Raw genomic sequence first — 19,783 nt, 5'->3', positions numbered from 1 at the left:
ATGAGTAGAGTTTTAAATGAAAGCTTGTTGTTTCAAAACCAATTTTTCTTTTTTAAAACTATATTGTCAAATTGATTTACAAATTTCACAACATTTTGATATTAATGAATGTTTTTTAAGTCATTTTAAATGTATTACTGATTATTTTGTCATTTGTTAATCCTTATTTTAATATTTCCTGGCATTTTGCTTTTATTAGATAGTGACTGTAGATAGAGAGCGACGACAGATGACAGTGGAGAGATCCCCAGCTGAATTTTAACTGCAGATGTTGCAAGTCATGGTTGGTGCCCTAACCTTTCTTAATTGATATACAGCATTTGGATTTGTTGGATTTATTCAGTAGCGAATCCTTATACAACATTTCAATTGCAGTAAATACACAATATAATAGTAATATATAAAGGATTGCTTTGTAACTATTTCCAAGAGTTTAGTTCCTCTGTATTGAGAGTGCTGAAAAACACAAACACATGCAAAATGTTGGAGGATGTCTGTGTCTATTGTGTATATTTGGCTTAATAAATGCACTCTATCTTCTTATCGGCTCTGCTGTGATATGAGTTCAGCATGAATTCATGTTGATGCCTAATAATGATAATAATAATAATAATAATGAGGATGAGTGTCGGCACCATGGCAACAGTGTAGTAAGACGGTGGCCACAGAAGATGGCAGCAGAGACACTGTGATCCTCTAGATTGCTCCACGTGAAGAATAATCTTCTGATGTAAAAAAGTTTGAATTTCTGCTTGTTCTTTATGTTTTCTTGCTCTACATTAGCCTGATAAAAGAGCTGCAAGACAAGCTGGAAGATAACATACCTGCAAACTTTATACAGCAGACATTGTTTTAGCACTTTGGGTTACTGTGTTTTAAACAGCTGTTGTTTATCTTTAATTGTTATAAGTGCTTTTATTTGACTGACTTTACCACTGAACAAACTATTTAGTCAACATCAAGTAAAAAACAACACAATGCCACCAGTATATGTTTTTTATAGAATATATTTACTTGTTTTATATTAATTTCATTTTGTCTATGAAAGGTTTTGTTTTTGAATAATCTTCACTTTTTCAAAAATCTTTTGTCTGCTCAACATATGCGTGTTTAGCATACTGTTCTCTTTCTTCAGTGTACTCTTTCATTCTTTTGTGAAAAACAAACAAACAATGTACAGCAAGATTTCGAAAAACAATCCCATATTTATTGCAGTGATGGAATTTCAGCTGTCAAAACTTTACATACTTTTTAAAATGTTATACTTACAACATGTATCATCATTAAAGTATACACAGTGTTTAGTACTACAGAGTACGTACTGGATATCAAAATTGGTATCTGACTCGTGAATTCTGCCTATGGATGTTTTCTGACACTTCAAAATGGCTATTTCTTTAAAAAATACTCCTGTAGTACACATAGTAGTACTATGACCATGGACACATTAAACAAATGACACATTCACATCGACAAAGCACATATTCACCTGACCGATGACCACGGAAGGAGGACTGAATCATTCAGATGTGTGCTACTAGAAATGTAATTGATAAGAAACCTCAGGAGTAAGAAATGTAATGATATTCCTATACAAACTATATAAATATACACCTGAATTGATTATTTAGTATTTAAATCTTTAGTGTAACATCTTCTTCATTTTTCTCCTTGTCTCATAGCTGGTTTCTGCCTCGTCTGCTTCCTCAGAGATTCAACAAAGACAAACAAAACTCGCTGTCCCCTTTTACTCTTATGACTATTAACGGCTATCAAAACACACAAAATTTAACTGATTCAATGCCCGCCTAATGAACAAGTGGAACCCACATATACAGACTGAAATCAACAGTATGTACAGACACTGCCCACGCACTCACACACACGGATGCAAACTGATGACACCACTGGCAGAATGTGATGTTCCTGCAAAGACGGTGAGGCAAAGAGCTGAATAAGTGAATGGAAATACATGGAGCCAACAGAAATGAGATAAGTGTGTGTGTGTGTGTGTGTGTGTGTGTGTATATGTGTGTGTGTGCATACAGTATGTGTGTGTGTGCATATGTGTACTGCCAGTGATTTATCCATCAGTTCATCTGTTTCTGGTCCTGAAGTGGTAACATGGAAAATGTCTAGAACAGCGGGGGAGTACAGGGTGGAGGGTGCTGGTCCTTCTATGGGCCCCCACTGTAGGAATAGTCTGCCTTGTTGTGCATCACCAACTTGTTGTCCACAAAGTAGAAGCTGTCAGACTGCGTCTCATAAGGGTTCAGAATCATCTCACGCACTAAATGAGAAAAAAAAGACACAACATTCAGGTTTTTTGTATTTGTCTGTTCTGAATACTTGTGTGTGTTTGTGTATGGTGTTTGCACAGAGCGCTTACTGATGTCCTCGGACAGTGCGGGGAACTCGTAAATGTGCTCGCATGTGTTCTTGCTGCTGGGCATGCAGAAGCCAAACTCGAAATCAAAGCTCTTGAGCAGCTGGTCGCGGAAGTAGTGTCTCTCAATCATACGAAAGTTGTTGATGGGTGTGTCACCAACTGTAAACTCCACTCTGCAGAGACACAGATAGAAAATTAGTTTACCAACCTGGATGCAAGGAAAATACAAAACATTCCTGTGATTCTGGCTTCTCACAATTTGGGTCCAACGTGCAAAAGAACCACCAGTGCTTGGTCGATCATACAGGTTTTAAACCAGCTGGCAGATTAGCCAGATTATCTAAAACCACCTTTGACCTGGACTCTTTTCTTTGGCTTTTTTTTTCTTCTTGATTTTGATTTTGTAACTCTTATACATTTATTTCTCCATGCTTTATACATTATCATTGTTCTTCGATAATTCTTTCTTCTTCTGTCTTCTGTTTTGATGTGTACATTAAGTTACTTGCACTTTATTTGGAAGTAAAGCCTTAGTGCACGTAAAATGTTGCTACATATCCGTCATTGTGCAAGGAAACTGTGTGCAAGCACAACTATAGCAAGTATGGTATATCAAAGATGAAGTTGGAAGTCAGTCTGTAAACTCTGATTAATGTTTAGAATGACCGTTATTTACTATTTGTCTCCAAATAAGGTTTATCTGAGTGTTTCTCAGACTGCTTGAGTATAATGTTATCATAATTGATAGAAATGATGGTCAAAATCATTTTCTTTTTTAATATATATTTTTGGCATTGTTAATGCCTACATTATGTAGTGACAGCAGAGAGAGACAACAGGAAATGAGTTGAAAGAGAGATGACACAAAGGTACTGCTATCAGAATCAAAACCACACATGTTATGTGGAATGTATCTGAACCACTGGGCTCCCGGGAGCATCTAATGCATCTTTTCTAACATAAAAAAATAAACCCTCAACCATTATATGGTGCACAAAACACATTATGGTTAATAGACACTGAGGTTTTTAATTAAACCCAGATTATCTAGATGAGTCAGTTGTTGGATTGGACTGAAATCTGCCATCAGTCACACAGTAGGAGTCTGATGAACACCGCTCACACGCTCGCTGACAACTATTTGGAGCCTGACTCAGCAGGTGGGCTGTTCTGTATGTTCACACTTATCATCCTCAGCCTGTTGCCCACACTAAAGCCCACACATCTCCTACATCCGGTGTGAGCACTCTGTCAGAGCAGCAGGGTTGGAACGGACGGTATTGCATCATTAGGCTTTTCCAAGGACAGGACACATGTCTCTCTCTCTTTCTTCATTTAAAATAGAGGGAACAAACACGCATCCAACAGTGACTTACGTGGCTCCAACCTGCCGCAACTGCAGGAAGGCTGGGGTGAACTGGTATCGGACAAAACGTCCGGCGTTGGGGTCACTATGCTTTTTGTCTCCTGCTAAAGAAGTGACATTTGAAAAAAAAAAGGAGTGACATTTTTTAAAATTTCTCCAACAGAGTGATACAAATGCTTGCTACAGTCTCATAATGTTGAACACCAGACAACAAAAGACACAAATTACAACATTTTCTATTCTCACACAGTCATGGTGAGAAAAAAATATCATACATCAAAAATGAGACTTAAGAATAGCATTTATTACATATTGCCTGTACCTCTTTAAATACCACTATAGAAAGAGAGTCACATGAAACAAAATATGAACTTGGATGCTGAAAAATACATTTGAAGATGTGTACACATGTTTCATAATCTGTTATCTAGTTTCTGAGGTGATGAGCTGACCTGGTATTGGAGGTTTGGTGATCTCAAACAGGACTGTCCCCGTTTCCATGTCACGGATCTTAAACCTAGTGAAGTCAATCATGTGGACATTTTCTTCTGGAGAACAAAGGTAATCTGAAAACAGTGAGACAAAGAACAGCCCTTAGACTACATCTACACACAATACTGCAAAATACTATATATATATATATATATATATATATATATTCATGATATCATTGTGAATAAAGTAAACCTTTTATGTAAATCTTTCTCTGCTAAGATATAGTAATATCTGTAATCAGGGGCATGTCTGATCTCATTTACATTCACTTCAGCCTGTTCACAGCTGAATACTTCAGACTGATGCTCATCAGTGCAGTAACAATAAAGCCAAAGACAGTTTATTTTTTTTTTAAAACCTTCTGATTCTGTGCTAAAATGTGACAGCAACAATAACCACAAACGTTTTGATTGCCTCCATGCTTTGTTCAGAAGCCACTGGAAGAAAGCAACCCAAGTACCCTGAGCAGGGTGACAGATTTGGCCATACTTGCACTGTGTGTGTGTGCGTGTGTGTGTGTGTGTGTGTGTGTGTGTGTGTTTGTGTGTGAGTGTGTGTGTGTGTGTGTGTGTGTGTGTGTGTGTGTGTGTGTGTGTGTGTGTGTGTGTGTGTGTGTGTGTGTGTGTGAGAGACACTCTCCTCCCAACGGACCGGGATTAGACCTAAGAGGCTTATTGTGTTTTACCATCACATGGACTGACCAGTTTGGAACTACACACATAGAAACAACACACAGACACATCGACACCCAGAAGCACACACGCATGCTACTATCTCATTAGAGTTATGGTAGGGGCAGTTATTACTGGCTATGTTACATAAGGTTGAACGGTCCTTCTCCTTCTTGATTTCATAGAGAAAAGACAGCGAGGGCGTTGCAACACAGGTCAGAAGTTACCTTCAGTTTATTACCAAGGAAAACACATGAGAGAGAATCCACATACCAACTCACACAGTTGCATTTCCGAGGGGTTAGCGAGCAGATGGGCCACACAAGCTTTAGCCACCTGCTTGTGGATATTTATAGACCTTTTCATAAAGAACAGTACACTATACCTGACACCTCGGCTAAAAATGCTGTTCTTGAGAAACAGGACTATTTAGAGTTTGCTGTTTTCAGAAATACAGTGGACTGCATATTTTGAATGCTGATGTAAAACCAGGTGAATATCACAGATTACATGTGACAAGAAGTAACAACACACATGACTCCACAGAGATGTTTAATAAAAGCTGACAGTGAAACTACAGAAAAGATGACATCTCTCAGTTATCAGCTTGCTCCGTGTAAAGAAAATGTCATTGACTAATCAGATAAAGACCATGTAAATATCTTTTTTTTCAAGAAGTGATGGAGTCAAACTGCACCATTGTCAAACAACAGACATCACATGACAAAAGTAATCTACCTTTTAAAACGGCGGAGCATGTGAGAGTGCACTGTGCATTATGCTGTTTTAGTTGATCTTGTGACATGTTAATTACAGAAAATACTGATTTCAGCTCAATTTGTTGTTTGTTTGACTCTGCAAATGAGATTGGTTGACAATAACAGAAATATAGAAGATTGCCAGCCTCATCCTTAAAGCCAACTTCAAGTGCTTTAAAATCCTTTAATGCTGTTAACATTATCAGTTGTATATCATCATTCACCGTCTTTTGGCTAACACTGACACATTTACAGTGATGTTTAATGTGCATTGTCCCTGTCAAAGTAAAGAAAATTAAATAAATAAATCCTCAGCATTATTCATAGTGGTTCATGCTGGTATACTTATAAATCATATCTGCACATATACACATCAGTTCCATAATGATTTTATTTATGAGTTCTACATTATAGCCTTCAACAAACTGCTTTAAGACTACTTTAAAAGACCAGTGTGCAGGATTTAGTGCACATTGCAACCCTCTCCCTTCCCCCTCCCCCTTCCAAGCATGCAGGAGAACCTTCTGTGGCTGTGAAACACAGGAAAGGGCCTCTCTAGAGTCAGTGTTTTGTTTGTCTGTTCTAGGCGACTTCCATGGAAGAAGACCCGCTCCCCATGGAGATATAAAGGGCTCAGTCTAAGGTAGCGAAAAACACAACTATTCTTATTTTCAGGTGATAATACACTAATCAAAACATATATTCCATTTCTACCAAGTCCATTATGCCAGATGCCACTAAATTCGACACACTGCACCTTTAAGTGGCTTTTGTTTTCATGTCTTTTGATGGCAACTGATGCTAAAATACTTTAATTTCCACATTTCCTCCACAATTACCCAACATGAATCCGCCCCTCAAAAATATAATGAATAATTCAGTAACTCCAGCGTCCACACAGAAAAATGTCACTGACTATTGGACCATGAGCATGTACAGTACATGTATGCAGAGTATGATACTGTATGTATAACTTGAATTTAAATGGCTTTGTGTGCACTGGGAAGACTGAACTGGGCTCATCTGTGGTGACGACTTCATGCCAACAAACTGTAGATGCGAGTGGAGCGTTGCCATGGCCAACATCACATGCTCACTAGTGGACTGATCTGGATGTTTCCATATAAAGCTGCTCTTGCTAAAAAAAAAACTCTTTATATTGCCTTCCAAAATACTGTAAGAGGGTTAGTGAGCGGCTGTTTGATGCAGTGCCCTCTAGTGCCAGTTCATTTGATGTGAGGGGCTTATCTGCTCTGAGAATATTACTGTAAGCCTACTGTTAGTCTGGGACTGTATTACTTCAGTGAGGCAAAACTTCCATTGCTTGCCTGATGCAAAGTAATCATAGAGAGTTTGAGAAATAAGTCAAATCATCTTCACTAGGACATAAGCTACTATAAATCATAAAAGTGTACCAAATACTGTTATGTAATACAATCGTCAGCTTAGGGCTTTGTTGTTTCTGCTTGTACCCATAAAATCAAGGCTGGGTTACACGGACTGTCCCAGGGTCCAGGTTCACCATGTGGTAATATCTTTTCATTGATTCATTGCAGATTGGTTTGATAATACTGTATGCACCATGAAAGCACAATATGAAGACAAACAATACAACCAGTCTTGTAGAAGGGCCCTGACTTTAGGGCTAGTTTTACTATGTTGTTTATATTATGCTTACATGGTTAATAAGTACATTTGTGCTTGATGAAGTTACCGTAGACTAATTACAAACCAATGTATACACAATGCTGTCTCTGCTAAATGATATGCAGTCACAATGGTATGACGGTATTTGCATCAACCCCATGACTTCTACCCAATAATATTTTTAAAGGACCAGTGTGTAAGATTTCATGGCATTTAGTAGTGATGTTGCAGATAGCAACCATGTGAATATCTCTCCCTACCCCTTTCAAATGTGTAGGAGAACCTACAGTGGCTGCAAAAAACGTGAAAAAACGCAAAACACATGAAAAATGTTAAAGGCCCTCTCTAGAGCCAGTGTTCGGTTTGTCCGTTCTGGGTTTCTACATAAAAATTGCGGTACAGCAAGGCTGCCTCCAAGGACATATAGATATAAAGGGCTTGTTCTAAGTTAACGAAAACACAACAATTCTCATTTTCAGGTGATCATACACTAATTAAAAAATACTTATATTCTATTCTATACTATATTACAATGCACCTTTAAGACACCTTTAAAAAAACAGTAAATGAATGTACACAAAGCTCTGAAGACAAGTCATTGACATTTAGAGTAATGCCATACTTTAGAATTAGCCAGAGGCCTTTGTCACTGTATTAGAAACTGGACACATTACAGAAAAAAAGCTTCTATAAATGCATCCTTAACATGATATTCAGTATCAGAATATAGCAGGGAAATATAATGTTTTTTGTCCTCATATTAAAAACTACAATACACTGTATATGACACAATATGAATTATGCATTCTCTCCATGTTAGTAATTATTTTATTCCTCAAACAATCTAATAGTGTAAATATCTTCTGAAACCATCCCCTAATCATCTACTATATCACTGTATCAATAGCTGGTAAAATATATCTCATTTTGTCTCCTAGCCCTAATTACAGTAAGATTGTGTTCCTACTGAATGGATCATTTCTGATTAAGATGGGACTGAGAACTCTCAATGTATTTGTGAATCAGAGATGGCTACTTGCCAAACTTGCTGAATAAGACAGATGCAGCATTTCATCTGATCAACAAAGTCACTTGGTCAAACGCAAGACTTCACACGTAACCATGTCACTCGTACAGTCATATGAAACTCACACGCCTGTCACATGACATGAGCTTGTCACCAAGTCCGCAAAACATTTTGATTTCAGACTTCACAGCCTCTGCACACAGATCAGTTTGACTGATGATGGCTGACTGCTACTTTTCAGAGATTTGGAGTAGTAGTAATAAAATAATCGTCCCCTTTCTCAGATCCTCACTGTTCAGTGAAAACAAAACGAGATATGAGCTGCTGGGAGAGAAAAGCACAAACACAATACACAAACTGAATGATGAGAGTCATTTTCCATTTCAATAAGAAACAAAGAGACAATTACACCGACAGAGAGACTGAGGATGATGCACTTTTGAGGAAAAAAATGGCCCCTTTTAGGACCAAACAGGGCCCTGTTTCACAATACCATATGCCTAGGTGTGTACTTGAGAATTTGAGAGAAAATACACAAAAACAGGTTGATTGTCAGAGTAATGAACTATTATGATTTGATATGATTTTCAGTACTTGGAAGTCTATAATGACCATAGCCCATTGGAAAATTGATACAAAGTGAGTATAAATAGTGCCCTATTCAACTATTATAATAACTCCATGAATGAGTTAGCTGAGAGGATCGATACCACTGTCATGTCTGTATGCTAAATATGTAGCTAGAGCTCTCTGGACTGAGACAGAGCAGCTGCACCTTCAGTTGACCAATCATCCGCCGGACAGAGACATGCGTACCTAATGAGCAATCACTAATCTGCTTCTTTTTTAAACCAAGAAACTGCTTCTCCTTTGTCTTTATTCTAAATGATGTAACTTGTCTTTACTATTTAAGTTACATTTCTTACACAGTTTAGAATAGTGAGTTGTTTTTTTCCTGTTTGACTTTGTTTTCCCTGCTTTCATTTTTTCAGATCTTATATATGGTTACGTCATGATGACACAGGCAATTAGTGCACAACATAATTTAGCAACATTCAGCGACTTTATGAGCAGGCTTTAGCCATTTGTCCACTGAAAATAATCTGCACATAAACCCCCCCAGTAATACCACAATGTGTAATTTTTTGCACTTTAGTTTTTGTACATATTTGACAAATGAGATATAATGTGTACATTTGTGAACTTCAGAGGTGCAGTTAGACAGATGTTTTTACCCTTAGATGGAGCCAGATAAGCTGTTTACTCCTGTTTCTAGTCTCTGTGCTAAGCTAAGCTAACTGACTGCTGGCTGTACTGTAAATTCATACTAAACCATGACATCTTCTTACTGCATGAATGACCTTGTATTGAAATTATGAGGGGAAAAATATTCCAAAAAACATCATGATGTACAGCTTTCATACCTCAGTTCTTTCCTTTTTCTTCATCTCCTTCTCCCACGCACACACACAGACACACAAACAGACACACGCACAGACTCACACACACACAGACTCACACACGCACGCACGCACGCACGCACGCACGCACGCACATATGAAGTGTACCACTTCACTTCCTTCAACACTGTCACCTAGCAACCCTCCTGATAGTGTGCCAGCTTGATTAGCCTGTCTTTTTCCTTCCCCTCATCCACCTGGCTGCTCTGCAACAACAAGGTGCAGCAGCAAATCAAAGGAGAGTATCTCAGTTTAGGCATCAGTGGTATGCAAATGAAATGTTCCACGTCTGGTTTACCTGAGACCTCCTCCTATGTAAGGCTTCGTCTCACAACCCTGAAGCACAGGAAGAATCAGGATCTAAAATAGAGACTGGATTTCATGCAGAATATTAAAATGTATGTCAGCATTGACTTCAATTACAATATAAACTGATATATTAAGATTTATTGTCCCTTTGGGGGAATATGTCATTAACTCTCAGTGCAGGTGATCTGCCATAATTACACCCGAGTCTTCCTTCACTTGCTTGGAGGAAGATTTTACAATGCATCACTTTTCACAGGCAATTTTCATGTCTTTTTTTCTGTTTTTAGTCTTGCAATGAAATTTTCTGTGTGGCCTTTAATCATCAATCCCATCTATTCTAATAATACATAATAATTTGGACTCTTCTGAACTAAAAAGATCCCTTTGGCAGCAGCCTCTCTAAACAGAGTAAAATTAGCACCAAGTCTTGAGTCATGCTGTGTTCCTGTGTTCAGATACACAGGGCCTGCCTGACACCGAAGTGGCATTCAAAAAAAGGAGTGAGCGAGCTGCCACTTATAGCTCTTTAATCCCCAAGATTAGCCTGGAGTTAGAGACTTTCAGCCACAGGGATTGACTTCACATGCCTTATTCGTTCCATTTGACTCTGTGGTCTCTGATCAATGCTGAAACTCTGCGTTGAATTAATCTGAAAACATGGGGAAGAACAATGCAGACATGCTGACCTGTCTTAACGTTAAAATAATCCATAGCCATGGGCGGCTAGTGTCATTAGTTCTGCACTTTGATGTTCACATCATGATGTACAGCGCACCTGAGTATGGCAGGCTGTTTCATGTCTCTCAGTTAGCAGCACCTGTAGGCAAACTGGCAAATAGCGAGGTTCATGCAGAGGTTGCATTCTGAGCAGCTGAATGCAGATGAGATTTTTTCCTCTTATCTTTCTTTGGTCTGCATTACAGAGTGAAAAAAAAAAAAGTGTGATGGTATTATCAAGACACATATTGTGATCTAAGCTCCCTGTGTGAGACTGACAGTGAACCATAAAGCTGAAAAAAGTACAACAACAACAATAACAAAAAAAAAAAAGTTTTAGCAATCAACATTGTGGGAAATACACTTAATTGTTTTTTTGCAGAGAGATTGATGCAATTCTTGTGTCTATCTGTTGAATATGAGGCTACAGCCAGCAGCTGGTTATCTTAGCTTAGTTTAAAGGCTTCACAGAGTGAAATGACAAGCCAGAATCTGCCGACCAGCACCTCTCACAAGTTCACCAATTATTAAACAAATGAGATGCATGTTAATGAATGGCCTAGCTGTTTCTTCCTGTTTCCAGTCTGAGCAAAGCTATAAATAAATGTACTGTATGACTGCAAAAAATACAAATAAAATGTCACATTTGTGCTCAAATACATGCAAAAGTAATCAGGATTAGCTGTTTGTGTGATTGTCAGACTACAGTTATAAGCTGGAAATGTGCAACATGAATCAGTAGCTCAATAAGGAGTGTTTGTTCTTCAGATAAACCACATGATACCACTTCATTACCAAGTGTGATCTAACCTCTCTCTCCTTTGTACATTGACAGTACACAATGATAGTACACACACACACACACACGCACGCGCGTACGCACACACGCGCACATGCACACACACACACACACACACACACACACACACACACACACACACACACACACACACACACACACACACACACACACACACACACACACACACACACACACACACACACCTGGATAGGCACTAATGATTTGTCTGCCTTCTTCCCTCTACTCTCCCCGCTCCTCTTCCTCTCTAAGGGCATGAACTAAAAACACCTTTTGGTCATTTTAGGTGAGGACAGTGACAGTTTGCAGCCAAGGCGTTCTGAGAAAGAACCTAAAAGGCTTTCAGGAATCCAGGAGCAGGAAATATGACACTGATCACTTGCATCTGAGTTAATCTGAAGAGTAAAATTGCTGTAGAATAAAATGAAATGCTGCATCTACATTAAAATAAATTATATATGATAATGTTTGGGAATTAAACCTCAAACAGGATTTATATCCAAAAGTCACTGTGCAAGCAAATGTGTGATTCAAGCTACTATGCTGTCAAGTTACTGGAACCAACTACAGCTTTTCAGCTCACTCTCACATCACAGCCAGTAGCCCAAAAGTCGGTATAGGCAACATTAAGCTTTAAAAAAAGTTATTTTATTTTTATTTCTCCAAATTGAAGCATTTAGGATTATTCACCTCTTACCAAGGGTAAGAGCACCTCCAGGGCTGCTTTGCATGCTGGTCTGACCTGATAGAGGCGGTTGAATAAAAATGGAAAGTCAGGATTAAAGAGTTGGACCTCAAAACTGAGCTTCAGCCAGCCAGAAATATCAGCATGAGCCAGTCATCTCTAGTTACCAGTGTTGATCAATAACCCTATCAAACTCTGACACACTGATTTCCCACTACAGGTCAGTGCTCTCTTACCTAATGCACATATAGCATAATAAAATGTCAATAAAATGACAATAATCACCTAATTCAAAGAGTAAGTGAAATTCATCAGATTGTGTTGATTACTGATGTTGACGCAACAAGCCGCTTCTCTCCATGTAAGATCACTCTGAAAGAGTAACCTTGTGACAGCTGCACATAGGAGATTAAGAACCGGCTGCACCAATCAATTTTAATTAAAGCTGTATCCATTGTGTTGGTAGACATCACAGGGTAGAAATCCCGCCTGACGTAGATAAAGCACTGCTCTGTGTCCCAGACTTATTAATGCCATTGATCACCCATTAGTGTAAAAGGAACCGGACTGTTCTGAGTGAATCATCTGGACGAGGTAAAATTACACACCAATGCAGAGTCTTTGAGTCAAAAAATACCTGCAGTTCAAAAGAGGTTCTCCTACCTCTCATTACATAATAATTCCAGTGTTGTTTTTACTTTGTGAAGGTATCTTTCTGTGTTTTGTTTGGACATGATGTATTTTCATGAATTATCGTGGCACTGCTGTTGTGTAAGGTTTTGAAATGTACTCAATTAGTGAAGCAAATATAATGGAGATCTAGTGAGACCACAAGGCCACAATGTGAATTTCTTATATAATATTATTGATTATCACAATGACGGAGAGAGTGAAACAGTATTTCAAGATTCTAAATAAGAGATAAAGGACATTTAATATGATTGAATAATAAAATATGAATAACAAAAAGCAGCTTATGGTCAGCTATAGAACAAAACATAAATGTTTATCATCACAGTTCATTTGATATTGATGGATGTTTTACTTGAAGGTGTCAGTATACTTAAAATGAAGTGCTTGCCAGATAATAAAGCTGCATCTGAAGCATCTTCCCACCACACAAATTACATAGAGATGCCTGCAGCCGATATGTTTTATTTAACTTTCCAAAACTGACATTTGACATGAGAAAGTAAAGTTTTTTTTTCATTCTGCACACAACCGCTTCTGTCACTTTTTGTGTGCCCAGCTGCCCATGGGTGCATTTGATGTGTAACGTGTGCACAGTTATCCATATTTGATATACTTGATACCAGACCTCGAGGTGGTTTGCAACAGCTGTAAGCACATTAACAACATGTTGTACGAACTAGTTTGTTTCAAGCATACTCTGACCTTCATACTCTTCTAGTCTTCTTTGGAACCTGAACGCACCTTTCATCCTCGTACAGGAAGCCCTAGTGATTATATCAGAAACAGATTAACAGGACCAGACAACCTTGACTACAACTTTGTAAAATACTCAACACAGTTCCTCAGAGGTGAAGGTAATCCAATATTTCTGTTGAACTGCTTATCAATTTATGAGGTTAGCGCAAACCCATCTCCACCCCAACATCTACGTTCACCACGAGCGATAACACAGAGCTCTGGGTGTGCTATGATCAACCTGAGCTGCACAAGTTAAAATCTGTGGTTTACATTCAAAACGAACTGCAGTTAAATTAAAAGACTAAAGTGCACAGGTTTGAGACTTGAGTCACATCAAATAATTAAAGGATGCTGTTGTCAATGGTTGTATTAAGAATAGAATAGTGGTATGCAAAGTCTCAAAAATCAGTGACATTATAACCTTAACCTTCCAAACTCCATCTGTCGCTACAAAACCCATAAAGAAAGGCACGCAAATGTGTCTTTTTTAATTTATTGGTTGGTCAAATGTTAGCTAGAAAACTACCTGTAAAGTTGCTAAAAGGAGCTTGGATTTCATGATGGTTTTAATATCCCTGTGGACAAAAGAATTTCCTGGAATGAAGACTTCATTTCCCATGAGCACCTAAGCCTCGTGTCGTAAAAGGTCAGCGCATGCATTTGTTATGGAAACGAGTGAAAGAAACACACTGCTTATTTTTGATACTAACTTTCCTTTTTAAAACACAGCTGTTTGCAGGATGCATAACAATGAGGTGATGCATCTATTCGCGTAAGATTAATAATTGTAATATGAAAGTATAGTGAAGCAAAGTTAACGCCTCGTTACATGTAAGGATGCATTCACACCAAATCTGGCGATTCACTCCTTTGTTTTTGCCACACAGTCGCTTGTTCTCTTTTCTCACCCTCTAGCTGCTTAGCTCGTTCACACTCTCTCTCTCTGTTTGGGAAGAAATCAACAAGTCTAACTTTACTTTTAATGTCTCACACAAATAGAAATGTCATCCCCTCATCCTAGTAACATCTTTGTCCTCCCTCATACTACAATGTACTGTAATTGTAATGTAAAAATAGCGTCTTCTGGTCTGCAAACCATAAATCGTTTCGTCTCATTTTGAATCTGACTCTTGTTTGCTTATGTGGGTAATATAGAGGCATCACAGACATCATGAAACTGTAACAACCAGTTCAATGTTCCTTGTAGTAACTTTAAGTTCAAGATACTATATGTTAGACTTCGCTTCTTATTGATATTTTATTGAGAAAACTCATCATTATCATAAAAGACAATTGGGGGACTGATTCAAGGCTGTGTTACCAGTAAACTATGCAGGTATGTTACTAGCTAACTTGACTTGAGGCTTGACCTCAGCAGTGACTCGATTTAACTTGCTTGATTCTCACCACTGTAACTTAGGATTTGGTTGAGACTTGAAGGTTAAAACTTGAGACTTGCTTGTGACTTGAACATGTGGGCCACCTCTGCTAAAGAGCATTTTCATTTAGAGGCACAATTTTGCAACTTTTTTTTTGTCCAACAGGAATTTCTCCCTCTCTTACTTTGATTACTCTCTACAGCACACAGAGGCACAATTGGACATGTTGGATTGAAAGAAAGTGGGCACAAGAGAGAAGTAAATAGCATTTTCACTACAAAAGGATGCCAGAAAAACACAGATAAACCAATTATATATATCAAACGGGGAAGTTGTGTGTTTACAATGACCATAAATCATTCTATTTCACACTTGTATCCCTCAGTAATTACTGTAATTCTTGTTATTATATATTTGTTCGACAACAGCAGTATGTTATGTCTGCCTGCATATCATACATCATCTGTCATGTCAACAGCAGACTGATAGTGTGCCATTTGTCATATCGCAGCGATGCTTCTCTGCTGCCAGGATTATACTTCTCCTCCTCTCTGACCGCGTGACAATGTGGTGCTGTGTCCCGCTTATCAGTGCTGAACCACCGTGACTGACTGGAGCAGGGCTGCCCCAAAATGGTGGCATTTACCACCCTAAAGCACAACTGGAAAAGTCATTTACACCGCAGGGTGAGGCATTTTCTGCTCCCCTCTTTTCCAGCTGCAATTTTCTTTTTCTTGTGGCAGAAAACAATAGTCTGAATTGTGCAGCACACTATGCTTATCTCTGTGGTATAGGTCTTTTGTATGGTCCGCTGCTCTAAAATGATTGAGGCTTGTTTAGAAATCATTTAAGAGGAAACACAGAAGGAAGCAGATTTCACATCAGATGAACCCCGATATTATCGTCATTATTGCTGACAGGTTATACAAAACATGAAATATCAAATTTGTTAGAGGATATTACACATATTTGATCATTTTTTAACCATTTGCAGCTGTGCAAACCCAGTAAATGAACGGCTATGGAGCAACTACATGTTTTCTCTGATATCCTCAATGTAAACAGACTCACTTACACTTTGACTCCAGGGTCATTAATTACCTGAGGTGTATCACGCCATTGCAGAATGCTGTGTTACAGCCCTCCTGGAATAATCCAGATTACATGTCTGTGGAGAGTGGAGATTACTGCACCATCATGAGTGATTTAGGTATTATCGCACTGACGCGGCCCTGGCATTGCTTTTCCACTGAGGAAGGTACAAAATGAAAGCAGATGTGATGGTCTGAGAGCAGAGAGTTGGTGTTACAATTTGGGGGGTTTTGTGATTGAGGAAAGTTCAGTTTTGACTTCATCAGTTTTTGGTGTAAATAAATCTTTTTACAACATCATGAAACATAAACGACCTGGTTGAATTGTTATTTTGCATTAGCCAATTTTATTAAAATGCCCATTTATGAAATAGACTCAACTACCAATGTAACTCATTAAAGGCCTCAGGTATTGTAGTGGGTCAACAACAACCTGCCATTGCCATAAAAAGTACTGTACACTATCTTGACTTTGCTTAGATATATGCTCATTTCACAGCATTTCACACATTCAGTCCAACCTCACTATCAAACAAAGCAACAATACTGTAATTAATGGGCCGAACCATCAGACTGAAGCATTTTAGTTGAATTAAATAAGTAATCCAGGTATGCTTTATGAGTGTATGATATTATGTGGCACTGAATGAAATGAAATTGATTAACCAAGTTCAAAGTTACAACTACCAGTTGACTGCCAACAATGCTTTCATTACATAATCCGTATAGTTAAACAACAGGCTGATAGTATTTCTCACGTGTATTCCTTCCTACTGTCTACTGTCTGTGATGAGGTATAATCAGTGGATCACATCTCCAGCCACCTGTTACCTCAGAGCCACAGGTGTCTTGAGGTGAGGATGTAGTAGGAGCCTGATTTTTTTTTTCCAGCAGGATTTGGGAAGCACTCTCTCTCTCTCTCTCTCTCTCTCTCTCTCTCTCTCTCTCTCTCTCTCTCTCTCTCTCTCTCTCTCTCTCTCTCTCTGTCTCTCTCTCTCTCTCTCTCTCTCTCTCTCTCTCTCTCTCTCTCTCTACTCTGTACCTTCAAGATGCAGAGGGGATGCACACTCATACACAACATGATGTTTGCCCCATTGAGAACAGAGAAGCACCAATGTCCTTCTCAAGGGCTTTTGGGCAAGATATTAAACATATAACTGCTCACTGGCTGTAACACACAAAGGCTAAAAGTAGTCGCTGAAGGTATAGAGAGTATTTGAGGTGCTTTCAGACAGTCGCTGTCCATGGTATCTATGTGTGCTTAACAACCAAACAGCACATTAACGCAGCGAATAGTCTGTATGTTATAGTGCAGTATACACACAAGCAACAACAGCTGGGTTGCACTAATCTCCTCCAACTGTAAGGCTTTAACTACTCTTCCCAACGTGCCAATTATACAACAGCAGGTTACTTACTCTTGGTGATCTTCTGTAACCCAAGCACATCCTCGGGCGTTATTACGGTATTTCTGCGCAATTCTTCTTCGGTTGTAACCGGGATCCCCATGTCTGATGAGTTGCAGCCTTGCTGCACTTTCATGTCCAGCGAGGAGAGCTGTTGGGGGAGCAACCTGGCAGGGACTGAGGCTTTCTGATGCTATCGGCGTCGTCGCCACAGGAGCCGATTTACTTGCGTCGGAGCCTTTAGTTGCGCGCTGACTAATACACCGTAGAGCAAACAGGCTCAGTGCTGCTACAAGAATAACTCATTCTCCGTGCCTCCTCCCCTTCTCGATCCGGTAAAAGATAAAAATCAGCCCTCAGTTCCCTCACCTCCTCCCTCCCTCCCTCGCTCAAGGCTCATCGGCTCTCTCACAAGCTATTTAATCCAAATCCTGAGGCTTTAAACCGAACATTGGTGCGTGGCCGACAGTCTGCGCTCCTCGTCATCTGCTCACACACCGGTGCGTGCATGGCTGGGCTTTACTCAGGAACAGTAACTGATTACTCAATGCTGGTTTCTCCATTCAGAGATGAGCTGCTGCCTCCAGGGTAGCAGAGGTTAGTTTGTGTAAGAAATAAACTCTTAAAAATATACTGTAGATTTGGTCTAGGTAATGGTGATACACATTTGTTTGCTTTAATTCCTGCACAAAGGAGATGTTTCAGCACTTTAGAGAGTAATAGTTACCTTAAAGGATATTTTCACAGTTTTTCGAGTCAGTCTTAAAATCACAGCCACATGCCCAAATTAACATTGTACTAGGTTTTTCTTGCTGTAATAATTTCTCCTGTTCATGCTGGCCATTAGAAGATTCCTTCATGATGCCCACAAGCCTCCTTCTGTGCAAAAATGCAAGTTTATATGAAGCTAAGTTTTAAATGAGTCAAATCAAGTAGATATCATTCAAAGTTTGTGCCAATGTCCCTCTTTTTGTTTCTTTACTTCCCCCACAGTTCAACAAGGGAACACAAAGGGGAATTTGATGCTAAAAAGATGTTGAATGTGGCAGATATCCACTTAATTCAAACTGAATATAAGCTTCAGATACAGTTTTAAATGCTTTTTTGCACAAAATAAATGTGGTTTTGGCCTCTGTCACTTAAATTGAAAGCAAATTTGAAGAGGATGTTTTAATTGCTAGTAGCTATGAACAGGAATCCCTCCTGTTACATTATATTACAGCGAGGAAAACCTATAGCAGTGGTTTGACTTCATGTCACAGCACATTTGGATGTTGGCAACAGTGAAACTATTTTTTAATAAATGTCTAATAAAACGAACAACATAACCTTTAAGGAAAAAGCAGGGAAAAAGAATTAGCTGAGACCATCTTTCATGTTCGTAATGTTTTTTATTTAATTTGTTTCCATTGGAAAGTTGCTTTCCAGATGCCAGCATCCCTGAGAAAGTGTAAAATGCACATCTTCTGGACAGCCCCATCAATGAGCTGAAACAGGCCATCCAAAAAGATAGTCACATCTGCAAAAACACAACCCTGCACAGCCACCTGTCTCCTGTTCAATCACAGGCTGGCCACAAGCTTTCTCCAGTCACTGAACCTGATCAGAGGCTTGACCAGAAGTCTTTTGCTTTGCGATGAGGAGATAGTGCCTCCCTCTGCTTAGCAAACTTACTGCAGGGCAATGTGCAGAGCTGAGAGCTGTCCATGGTAGTACTGTGTGAGGAGTTATATGATAGCTATCTATTTCAATACTCTCTAAAATCTAGGGATCCCAGTAGAGGGTAGAGCACTTCGGTGAACAGGCTTATTGGCATCATTTAAGCTGAAACACGTAGGCAAGTAGATAAAAATAAAATAAAATAAAATAAAAGGGGTTATAATGGCATTGAAACAAACTAGTAAACACAAACTATCAACTACCAATCCCCTTATAACCCCCCTTTTAATAAATATTATAAATCATATTATCTTTGTATGAGGTCTGTAGACAGAGAGCATTGCTACCATTTTTACCAATATTACAGTTACTCTGGAGGTCTGTGACAATCAGAACTTCTCATCCCGTACAGGATCATTCATGATAGCACATACTTCCAAATTCTGCTAGCAAAAGCAATAACAATATTCAAA

The 19,783-nt window shown here is 38.9% G+C and overlaps 1 protein-coding gene across 1 annotated transcript; it reads right to left on the bottom strand.

The window, feature by feature from the left end:
* Positions 1-1,232: 1,232 nt before the first annotated feature.
* Positions 1,233-17,787, bottom strand: unc119a (unc-119 homolog a (C. elegans)). Its single transcript, XM_062418887.1, has 6 exons — positions 17,664-17,787; positions 4,208-4,321; positions 3,940-3,942; positions 3,766-3,859; positions 2,390-2,562; positions 1,233-2,290 (listed from the first exon to the last, which is right to left on the bottom strand). Exons 1-6 carry the CDS (start codon positions 17,785-17,787, stop codon positions 2,178-2,180), a joined length of 621 nt encoding a protein of 206 aa, XP_062274871.1. The 3' UTR covers positions 1,233-2,177.
* Between the last annotated feature and the right edge of the window lie 1,996 nt (positions 17,788-19,783).

The sequence above is a fragment of the Scomber scombrus genome, chromosome 5 (assembly GCF_963691925.1).
Source record: "Scomber scombrus chromosome 5, fScoSco1.1, whole genome shotgun sequence".
Classification (NCBI taxonomy): domain Eukaryota; kingdom Metazoa; phylum Chordata; class Actinopteri; order Scombriformes; family Scombridae; genus Scomber; species Scomber scombrus.
The sequence above is the reverse complement of the archived record's forward strand: the minus strand, read 5'-3'. Positions and strand labels throughout refer to the sequence as shown.

What these genes read in the sequence shown, in the direction of transcription:
- unc119a (XM_062418887.1), bottom strand. Translation starts at nt 17,787, where the DNA reads ATGAAAGTGCAGCAAGGCTGCAACTCATCAGACATGGGGATCCCGGTT. An exon ending in TTGCGGCAGGTTGGAGCCAC is followed by an intron (nt 2,563 to 3,765) that starts GTAAGTCACTGT and finishes GTGTCTCTGCAG; the next exon opens with AGTGGAGTTTACAGTTGGTG. An exon ending in CGCACTGTCCGAGGACATCA is followed by an intron (nt 2,291 to 2,389) that starts GTAAGCGCTCTG and finishes TTTCTCATTTAG; the next exon opens with TGCGTGAGATGATTCTGAAC.